General features: G+C 48.1%; 1 protein-coding gene and 1 pseudogene across 1 annotated transcript; both read left to right on the forward strand.

Annotated features, from left to right (window-relative positions):
• The first annotated feature begins 427 nt into the window (after positions 1-427).
• On the forward strand, positions 428-7,091 carry LOC143711466 (uncharacterized; annotated as a pseudogene).
• A 48-nt stretch (positions 7,092-7,139) lies between these two features.
• Positions 7,140-8,255, forward strand: LOC143711474 (uncharacterized). The gene has a single exon (XM_077202961.1). The coding sequence runs from the start codon at positions 7,140-7,142 to the stop codon at positions 8,253-8,255; it is 1,116 nt and encodes a 371-aa protein (XP_077059076.1).
• The last annotated feature ends 2,249 nt before the right edge of the window (positions 8,256-10,504 follow it).

The raw sequence follows: 10,504 nt of genomic DNA on the forward strand, positions 1-10,504 counted from the left end.
GCTTCCGGGACTGGTAGGCGTGGCTCTGACTGGGGAGGAACCTTTGGTGGTGTGGGGGGAACGGCTGGTGTGGGTGGCGCAGTGGGAGCTCGGAGAAGTTGGTTTTGCTGGGTAAGCTCGGACACCTGCGCCACCAAAGATTGAACCGCACGACCTGTGTCATTTAAGTTCCTTTCCTGAGAATCCATCCTTCGTATGCTGTGATGAATGAAATCCTCCAGCGCCGCCGATGAAACGCTCGCTGCTTCCATGGTCTGGTCAGATCGTTCTGTCATGCCGGTGAATCAAAGATCAGGAAGCAAAAGTGAGTTACTCAATATTTATTTGAATCACAGAACAACAGGGTAATGACACGGGCGTGGAAGGATGGCGCAGGGACTTCGATGGTCGACTGTGAAACAGGAACAGATGAGGTGAGATGATGATGATGACGGAATCCACACCAAGACCAACGATAAACCACACCAACGATAATCCACAGAGAACACAAACACTGGACGAGCGGGGAAGACAGGACTGGAACGCCGACATGGGAACATCAAACAACGATCTGACAAAGAGGACAAAAACTGGTGAGTATTTATAAGGTGAGGAAATGGGCTGCAGCTGGTGGTGATATGATGATCAGCTGGAGAGGATCAGGTAATGACACAACACAACGCCCACTACACAAGTGCATTCAAACCACAACATAAACACAAGACGAGAAGGAACCAGAGAATGAGTATACTGTGACAGTATTATATAAAGAATTTAAACTCAAAAAAGATTGTAATTGAATGGGTACCACCGTTTCCAATTTTTTAAAATAAATATAAGATTAGAAATTGGTCTAAAGTTACCTAAACTAGACTCATTGAGATTTGGTTTCTTCAAAATTGGATTAACTGAAGCATGTTTTAGGCAGTCAGGCATCGTACCAGAACTCAAACACATGTTGATGAAACCCAGGAGGTCAGGCCCAAAAAAGTGTGAAGGAATAAAATCATGCAGACAAGAAGTAGTTTTCAAATGTTCAATAATATCTTTACAGGTAAAGAAATTTGTTCAAGCATGCTCCAGGTAGGAGAGCACCTAGTTATTTCAGGTAAAGCATGTGAAATCTGCAATGATTACGGTCTTGACATTGTTGACTTCTCAACAATAAAAGACAGAAAATGTTCACACAAAAAATCAGACACATCGGGGAAAACATTAACAGCAGGGTTTAAAACAGGGTCTATGGTAAAAAAATATAACTCTTTTCTATTCTTTATATTTCTATTCTATTTCTTTTCTTTTCTATTTCTCTTTTGGTGTATTACTATTTACTGTTTAAGCACATTAATATCTTGACATGTTCGTCAGTGCAGTCACAGTACCAGGAGATCGGGTTGGAATATGAGAGAGAGTGATAGTGCATGAAAGAAAGAGTCTTGTTAGTCACAATGCAACATGAATCTTATGCATTTTTGGTTATTCTGGTTTGTTGTCTAAAAAAGATAATAAAATATCTGTAACAATAAAGCTCTCTCCATGGCAACATAAACACAGTTAGTTTAAAACTGAGGACCTGTACTGCAAATACACACACACACACACACACTCTCTCGCTTCTATATTGTCAGAGTCTCTCATTACAAAACAATTAAAGCATTTAGCATACGGCTAATGGGCATGTAAGGTCGAGTGTGAGATCTCAGTCACCGTAACAGCCACACACACACATTAGAATGCTGCAGCAATTAATGTGATATTTATGCCACTGGGCATTTAAGACTATGAATCATTTAGCTTTTGTCAGAGTGAGTCAAGTCGCTATTAGTATAATTCTTAGCCTTATTAATGCAGTAATTGTTATTTGACAGTCATTCCTCATATTTTAGTCGTAGTGTCTTTACTCTCAATGTAAGGGCATTAGTGCTTATAAGAGTAATGAAGAGTGAGTTCCAAAGTGCATTTATAATAAGACACTAGTACATTAATGCTAGCCAAGAGTTCATTGAGAGTAGAGCTGTTAGTACATTTGCAGTGCAGGGGTTAATGTGTGTGAGATGGTGCATGTGGCAGTTTTGAAATGCACAGTTTGGATATACGGTATGCGAAACATGAGTGTATTTGTAGTGTAGCATAAGTTCATTTAGACAGTGCCTTCAGTAACTTCAGTATGCTAATGCAGTGTCCAAGTGGGCCATTATCTGAACATTTGAGCTTTGTGAAAAGGTCTGGGAGATGAATTCACTGCCAGTATGCTCTCAGGGTAACACCACAATTTCTGAAAGAAGGAGGAAAAAAGGCTCGAAGCTGTCCTTTAAACTGGACACTTTATATGTCTGAATAGCTAAGATGCTCCAGGCTGGAGTATGCTTGATAAATGATCATGAATTTTTATGAGAGGAAAGAGTGTCAGAGCATATTTTAAATAAATAAATGAAGGAATAAATAAATAAATCCAAATGCTTTTATCACATTGAATCTTTTCTCCTAGTGCACATACTCACACATACATGCAAACATGTTAGCTATAGATTTAAATGCAGGTGAATTTAATTGTTTTTTCTTGTAAAGTCACATTTGGCTGATTTCCATTACACGAGAGTAGATGTTAAAACTTCATGCTGATTTGTACTTGGCTTTCGCCAAGATAAGCACCAACTAAGACGTAGCTTTACAGTAATCTATGCTTCTCCATCCATTTACGCTTCTTTCCAAATGGTGATGTGAACCTCCTACTGTCTGGTGTTAATAGCTGCAGTGTATTTGCACACTCAACGGCTGCAACAACAGGGCGGTCCCCTCATGACAACCGTCTGGATTGAGCAGAGAAGGGGACATCTCTAGGGTCTTCAAGTGGGCACCTTCCGTCCTCAGTGTTTCGTCGACTAGCCCACGACACCTCAAGAGGGCTCGACATTGACTCTGGACACTCTGGACACTGGACACCCTGAGTCACCCCCCTTCGTCCCCCACTCAAATCAGCCCAGCTTACTGACCTTTACATCCCTCCTGCTGCTGAGGCTGCTCCTTTGACCTAACCACAATCTCTCACAACCACTCCACAACCCGACCCTAAGCGCTAACCCGTTTGACTAAGGATATCGAGCCCCACTGCGGACGTTAAAGCGGTCAGTGGCAACGGTTCCGTATGGCATACTACCGCAAAAATAATATCTGTCCAAACACCAATCCTCATTCACGCAAAATACACAGGAACGTAATAACTGTAATTACTATGCAAACTATACAAATAAACCAACAGACTCATCAAATTTTCAAGAATTTTTCGAAACCGTAGCATGGCGGCCTGTACACAGCCAGCCAGACTCTTTCCGTCTCAACCACAGCCAGTTGCTGCTCCTCTCTGCTGCTTCAGATAAGTTCTTTACTGTGCGACTCTTGGCCACTGAATCCGACGTCTCTGAGGAACCGGGTTTTGGAGTGTGCCACAAATCCTGGCCAATATTCCTCGCCTGGGCGGAGGAATATTGTCTTCTGTGTGTAATGTTTTGCTAGAACAGGTGGCAACTTAATGGTCATGTTACACTTGTCTTCCAATGCTAAAGCCAAACATCGGAGTACTTGGTCATGGCGCCAAGTAAACCGACCTTGGCTAAGAGCCACCTTACATCCTGTCAAAATGTGCCTTAATGTGGCAGGTGATGAACACAAAGGACAAGAGGGATCCTCTCCTACCCAGAGGTTTAGATCCTGTGGTGATTGGAGAACATCATATGTTGACGTGATAAGGAAACTGATCCTACTCTGTTCCATTGACCAAAGGTCTTGCCAGCCCATCTTGCGTTGATCCACACTTTCCCATCTCATCCACTCTCCCTGCTTGGCCTGGGAAATGGCCTTTATACACCTCATCCTCTCCTCCTGCTTTCGCACCTCGTTGACTAAGAGCTTCCGCCTTTGAGCTGGGGCTGCCTTGTGCCATTTAGGAGGAGCTAAACTGATCCCAAAACCCCCTCTTCCCTGCTGTACCTGCCCCACGATATCACCAATTTGAAGTGCAGCCTTTGCCTCTTCCACAGATTTCTTTGCTGACCACTTTCTACTAGTTTTTAACACAGGTGCTGCCTCCCTTACACATTTGTCGCGTGACTCTACTAAGGTAATTTCCAGTCTGACCTTGGCGCACTTAAACTCCTCGGTTAAAGCAGAGACTGGCTGCTGCAATATTCCTTTACTATAAAAAAGTCCCACTCTGCTGAGGCAGCGTGGAACTCCCAACCATTTCCTGATATATGAACTTATTAACGCTTCCAGCTTATCCACTGTTGTCAAAGAAACCTTGTACACAGTCAGTGGCCACAGCAAACTCGGCAGTAGATAAAACTGAAAGCACCAGAGTTTTAGTTCCCTTTCGAGGGAACTCAACACTGCGTCGAGAATCGACTCCCTTAGCGTGCGTCTCTGAAGTATGAATGAAACTATTCCAATCCTGATTGGAGTTGCGTCATGACGTAACATGTGACGGCATAACCGGATGCATAAAAGCGACGCCGGCACACACACACACACACACACTCTAGCTTTTCGCTCTTCAGCAAGCGCTCTATGTTACGACTGTCTGTCTTATTTGGTGTTGTTTGTCTATCCCTCAATCTATATATATATATATATATTATGGCCAGCCAGCAGTTCAGAATGTGTGTGCACCCCTGTCCTCGTTTTATTACGGATGGGGACATGCATGTTTGGTGTGTGAACTGTTTGGGAGCGCAGCACGCCGAGGCAGCTCTCGAGGGAGCTGCCTGCGTACACTGTGAAGCGCTACCCATGAGGGTGCTGCGCTCCCGGCTGGCGTGCTTTGATGAGCTCGGTCAGGCTCGCGTTCCCCGCAGTTCTGGTCCCGCGTCTGTTGAGGCGGCGCGGCGACTCAGATCGTGGGGTTCGCAGCGGGATCTTGCAGATGAGAATGAGACTGCTGCGGCACTTTCTCATTCTTCATCTGAAGATCCCGAAGCCCCTGTGAGTGGTGCAGAAGCCCGCGCTGCGGCTTCTTCTGGCCACGACCAGGTCCCGGTGCTTGAGCTCTCTGCTTCCGAGGAGGCAGAGGTGATCAGCATCGAGGATGACCGTGAGTCGAGCGCGCCGTTTCACGGCCAGGCTTATGAGGAGCTGGTGGAGGTTGTGACTCGTGCCGTGGCCAGACTTAACATCAGCTGGCCACAAGATGAGCAGGGAACGCAAGTCGTAAGCAAGTTAGACGAGCGTTTCCTGCGGCACAGGTCACAGCCTCAGCGCCGGGGTTTGCCGTTTTTCCTCGATCTCCACAAAGAGATCTCGAGATCGTGGGATAAACCGCATTCTTCCCGTTTCTCCCATTCATCTGTTGTCGATTATAGCAATGTTGTGGGGGCACGGGATATGGGTTATGGGAAGATGCCTAAAGTCGAAGAAACTCTAGCCGGTTATCTATCTCCTGAGTCGGCATCTTCCCTTAAAACCCCGGCGCTGCCTAGTAAGCCCTGCAGAGATACATCTGCTTTAATAGGCAGGGCTTACATGGCGGCAGGTCGGGCTGGTTCATGTCTGCACTCTATGGCTATCTTGCAGGCATACCAGGCCGACCTCCTGAAAGATTTGGACGAGGGGGAGGGGCCAACTCCTGAAGATATTGCTGAGTTCCGCAAAGCCACAGATTTGTCTCTCCGGGCCACTAAAGAGACGGCCCGCGCTATTGGCCGCTCTATGGCAGCTATGGTGGCCACGGAGAGGTATCTGTGGCTCAATTTATCAGATTTAAAGGAAAAAGATAAATCTGTTTTGCTGGATGCGCCGCTTTCGTCTTCTGGCCTGTTCGGCGACGCCGTTACATCGGTCGTCGACAGGTTTCAGGAGGCGAAGAAGCAATCTGCGGCGTTCCAGCAGTTCCTCCCCCGAAAATCGAAGTCCAAATCGAGTAGGGGGGGGCAAGAACATCAGCCCCAACCATCAACCAGCTCCTCACACCGGGCAGAGCAAAGGGAGAGCGTTTCCTCTAGAGCCCCTCCTCCGGGAGCTTGGCAACGGAGGAAACGCTCCCAGCAGAAGCCCCCCAGCCAGAAGGGCGATTTAAGGGATGTCCTTCAGGCTAGGAGGGCTTCAGGAAAGAGGTCCCAGCTAGAGTGGTGGGACCTCTGATGGCTGTCCCCTCCGTTGTAGAACAACCGAGGTTGTTCTCACAGCGGAGCCCTCAAGGAAACGATGTGAGTTACCCGCCGTCTGTGACGCTTCGGGCCGCATCATATTCCAGCGAACGCACTGTGAGTTGTTTTTCTCGAAAAATAAAAAACGAGCATCAGTTATGGTCACGAAAACCGTATCGACTACAGCCTGCAGGTCTTCCGCTTCCGGGGGTCGAGAAGGGTGCTCGAAAAACACCAGAGGCCAGTCTCGAGAGGCTGGTTCCCTTAGTAGATTTTGTAGAGGCATGGTATCTTCTTCCCAACATATCTGCATGGGTCCTGCATATAATAAAGTCAGGGTACAGACTGCAGTTCGGGCACCGCCCCCCCAAATTTTCTGGGGTGGTGCAGACTACAGTGGTTCCAGAGCAGGCTCAGGTGATGGAACAAGAAGTGCAATCTCTGCTGCTACAGGAGGCCATAGAACGTGTTCCTCATTCAGACAGGGAGCCCGGATTTTACAGCCAGTACTTTATAGCTCCAAAGAAGGATGGGGGGTTGAGGCCAATTCTAGATCTCAGGGTTTTGAACCTGTCTCTGAGGAAGCTCAGGTTCTAAATAGTTCTCCCTATTCCTATCATCGTGAGTCAAATCAGATCCGAGGACTGGTTTGTCACGATAGATCTAAAAGACGCCTATTTTCACGTATCCATCCTTCCATGTCACAGGAGGTTCCTGAGGTTCGCTTTCGGGGGCGAAGCTTACCAATATCGGGTTCTTCCGTTCGGCCTAGCACTCTCTCCCCGCACATTCACCAAATGTATGGATGCAGCACTTGCTCCACTAAGACTTCAGGGCATCCGAATACTGAATTATATCGACGACTGGCTCATTCTGGCCCAGTCTCGAGAAATGGCAGTTCGGCATCGAGATGTCGTCCTTGGCCACATTCAAAAATTGGGGCTGAGACTCAACACAAAGAAGAGTGTGTTATAACCGTCCCAGTCCACAACGTTTCTAGGCGTTGTGTGGAACTCGACTAGGATGCAGGCACGCTTGTCTCCGGAGCGTATCGAGTCCATTCTGGCGATGGTGTCCAAGTTAAAGCTAGGCCAGGCCACTACTGTAAAGCAATTCCAAAGACTGCTGGAACTCATGGCAGCGGCATCCAACATTATACCTTTGGGCCTTCTACACATGAGGCCCCTTCAGTGGTGGCTGAAAGCCAAGGGGTTTTCTCCCAAGGGGAATCCATTTCGTATGATCAGAGTAACGCGCAGATGCCTTCGTTCTCTAATAAAATGGAAGAAACCTTGGTTTCTGTCCCAAGGGCCAGTGTTAGGAGCGTCATGTCGCCGGAAAACCGCTTCGACAGACGCCTCCCTCACTGGCTGGGGCGCGGTCATGGACGGCCGCTTTGCCAGGGGTCTGTGGCAGGACCATCATCATTTTTGGCACATAAATTGTCTAGAGATGTTGGCTGTGTTCAGGGCTCTGAGGAGCTTCCTTCCAGACATCAAGGGTTACCATGTCCTGGTACGATCGGACAATACATCAGTGGTAGCTTATCTGAACCGACAAGGGGGACTCAGATCGCGCCCTCTGTGCAGACTGGCGCATCAGGTTATTCTCTGGTCCCAAGGGAAAATACTGTCTATCAGAGCTATGTATATTCCGGGGGTTCAGAATCAGGGAGCAGACATCCTGTCTAGGCAGGGGCTGAGGCCCGGGGAATGGAGACTTCATCCAGATGTGGTGAAGTTGATATGGGAGAGGTTTGGGCCCATGGAAGTGGATCTATTCGCGTCTCGAGAGACGTCCCACTGCCCACTTTGGTTCTCCCTCTCACATCCAGCCCCACTGGGGTTGGATCCCATGGTACAGGCCTGGCCGAGGCTTCGCCTGTACGCATTTCCCCCGATCGCTCTGCTTCCGGCAGTCCTGGAGAAGGTCCGTCAGGAGGGCATCAGTCTACTTCTGGTTGCCCCAATGTGGCCGACCAGAGTATGGTTTTCAGACATAATTTCGCTCCTGATAGCTCAGCCATGGCAGATTCCTCTGAGGAGGGATCTATTGTCTCAGGTGGAGGGCACAATCTTCCACCCTCACCCAGAGCTGTGGAATCTGTGGGCCTGGCCTCTGAGGGGGTTCACTACCTAAACGCTGGTCTATCAGCCGGGGTGGTTGAAACCATACTTAGCTCTAGGGCTCCGTCTACTAGGAGATTAGATGGCCTCAAGTGGAATGTTTTCGTCACTTGGTGTAGAGAACATAATTTAGACCCAGTTAACTGCCCGGTGGCTTCAGTTCTGGAGTTTCTTCAAGATCGTTTCTCTGCGGGTCTATCCCCTTCCACGCTTAAGGTGTACGTGGCTGCCATTGCGGCTTTCCATGCGCTATTAAGTGATGGGCCTCTGGGGAGGCACCAGCTGGTCATTCGTTTTCTCCTTGGTACTTGGAGGATGAGACCGACAACCAGGTCCAGGGTTCCTGCCTGGGACCTGGCAGTGGTTCTGGAAGGATTATCCCTAGCCCCCTTCGAACCTCTTCAGTCGGCATCGCCTAGAGATCTTACCTACAAATTGGTGTTTCTCTTAGCCATCACCTCTCTTAAGAGGGTGGGAGATCTCCAAGCCCTGGCAGTGACACCAGCTTGCTTGGAGTTTGCCCCTGGCAAGGTTAAGGCCTTTTTGCACCCGAGACCGGGCTATGTGCCTAAAGTGCCTGCTAATACGGCTAGGTCTACGACCCTTCAGGCTTTCCATCCTCCACCTCATGTGTCGGCAGAAGAAGAGAAGCTTCATTTGCTCTGCCCCGTCAGAGCTTTGAGTATTTATCTCGAGAGGTCCTCTTCTTGGAGGAGGTCGGACCAACTGTTAGTGTGTTTCGGGTCACCTAGGAGAGGGCTCCCGGCATCCAAGCAAACCATTAGTAATTGGATTGTGCAGGCTATTGCCTTGGCTTATGAGGTGCGCAATTTGCCTTCACTTCTGGCCATAAGGGCTCATTCTACTAGAGGCATGGCGTCCTCTAGGGCCCTCCTCTCGGGAGTTCCCCTCCAGGAGATCTGTGAGGCAGCCGGTTGGGCCACCCCACACACTTTTATTAGGTTCTATAGTCTGCACCTCCGCAGTACGCCTGACGCACGTGTGCTCTCGTTCTGCTGAGTGCCTGAATCAGTTTCACTCCTGGGCAGGCCTGTTTTCGGTGCATGGCCTAGTGGACATTCGTTCCCCAAAGAGTCGATTCTCGACGCAGTGTTGAGTTCCCTCGAAAGGGAACGTCTCGGGTTATGACTATAACCCTTGTTCCCTGAGAAGGGAACGAGACACTGTGTCCTCCTGCCACGCCCCTCTGGGCCTGAGAGCGTCTTGCTTCATCGCTAGGCTAGTGTGTGTGTGTGCCGGCGTCGCTTTTATGCATCCGGTTATGCCTTCACATGTTACGTCATGACGCAACACCAATCTGGATTGGAATAGTTTCATTCATACTTCAGAGACGCACGCTAAGGGAGCGTCCCCAAAGAGTCGATTCTCGACGCAGTGTTGAGTTCCCTTCTCAGGGAACAAGGGTTATAGTCATAACCCGAGATGTTTCCCTGGTAGAGCGTAGCTGTTTATGCTCTTCAACCCTTCCACTGCTTGTTGTCTAACTTCTCCCACTCGAACTGTGTCCTTTAGATCCCCATCGTACCATCTCCCGAGACTCTTCACTGGCTTCTCAGAAACTGTTGGTATTGCCTCACCATTAATGAAGAATGTTTAATCTACCACCTTGCCTTTAATTATCGAGATGCTCCTTGATTTAGAGGGCTTAAATTGCATTCGTGCCCATTCAATGTTATCGGTTAACTTACCCAATAACTGATTAGTGCAGGCTACTGTTGTAGTCATGGTTGTCATGTCATCCATGTATGCTCTGATTGGTGGTAGTCGCATCCCAGAAGCAAAGCGCTCTCCTCCTACTACCGATTTTGATGCCCTAATGATTACTTCCATTGCCATGGTAAAAGCTAGTGGAGAAATTGTGCATCCTGCCATTATTCCAACCTCTAAGCATTGCCATGTAGTGCTGAATTCTTGAGTTGAGAAACTAAATTGCAAATCTCCAAAATAGGCTTTCACTAAATTTGTTATCGACATCGGTACCCTGAAAAAATCAAATGCTGCCCAAAGAAGCTCATGTGGCACTGAACCATATGTATTAGCCAAATCCAGGAATGTCACATGGAGCTCCTTCCTCTCCTTTTTAGCTGATTGAATTTGTTTCCAGTTAACATTGATGTGTTCTAAGCATCCTGAGAACCCTGGAATGCCCGTTTTTGAACTGAAGTGTCAATGAAGCGATTCTTTAATAGGTAGGTTGACAATCTCTGAGCAATAATGCTGAAGAAAATCTTACCTTCGACA

The sequence above is a fragment of the Siphateles boraxobius genome, unplaced genomic scaffold, assembly GCF_051911475.1.
Source record: "Siphateles boraxobius isolate OS27281-9 unplaced genomic scaffold, OSU_SipBor_1 119, whole genome shotgun sequence".
NCBI classification, from domain to species: domain Eukaryota; kingdom Metazoa; phylum Chordata; class Actinopteri; order Cypriniformes; family Leuciscidae; genus Siphateles; species Siphateles boraxobius.

Excerpts from the sequence above, each read along its gene's own strand:
- LOC143711474 (XM_077202961.1), top strand. The coding sequence starts at position 7,140 with ATGCAGGCACGCTTGTCTCCGGAGCGTATCGAGTCCATTCTGGCGATG.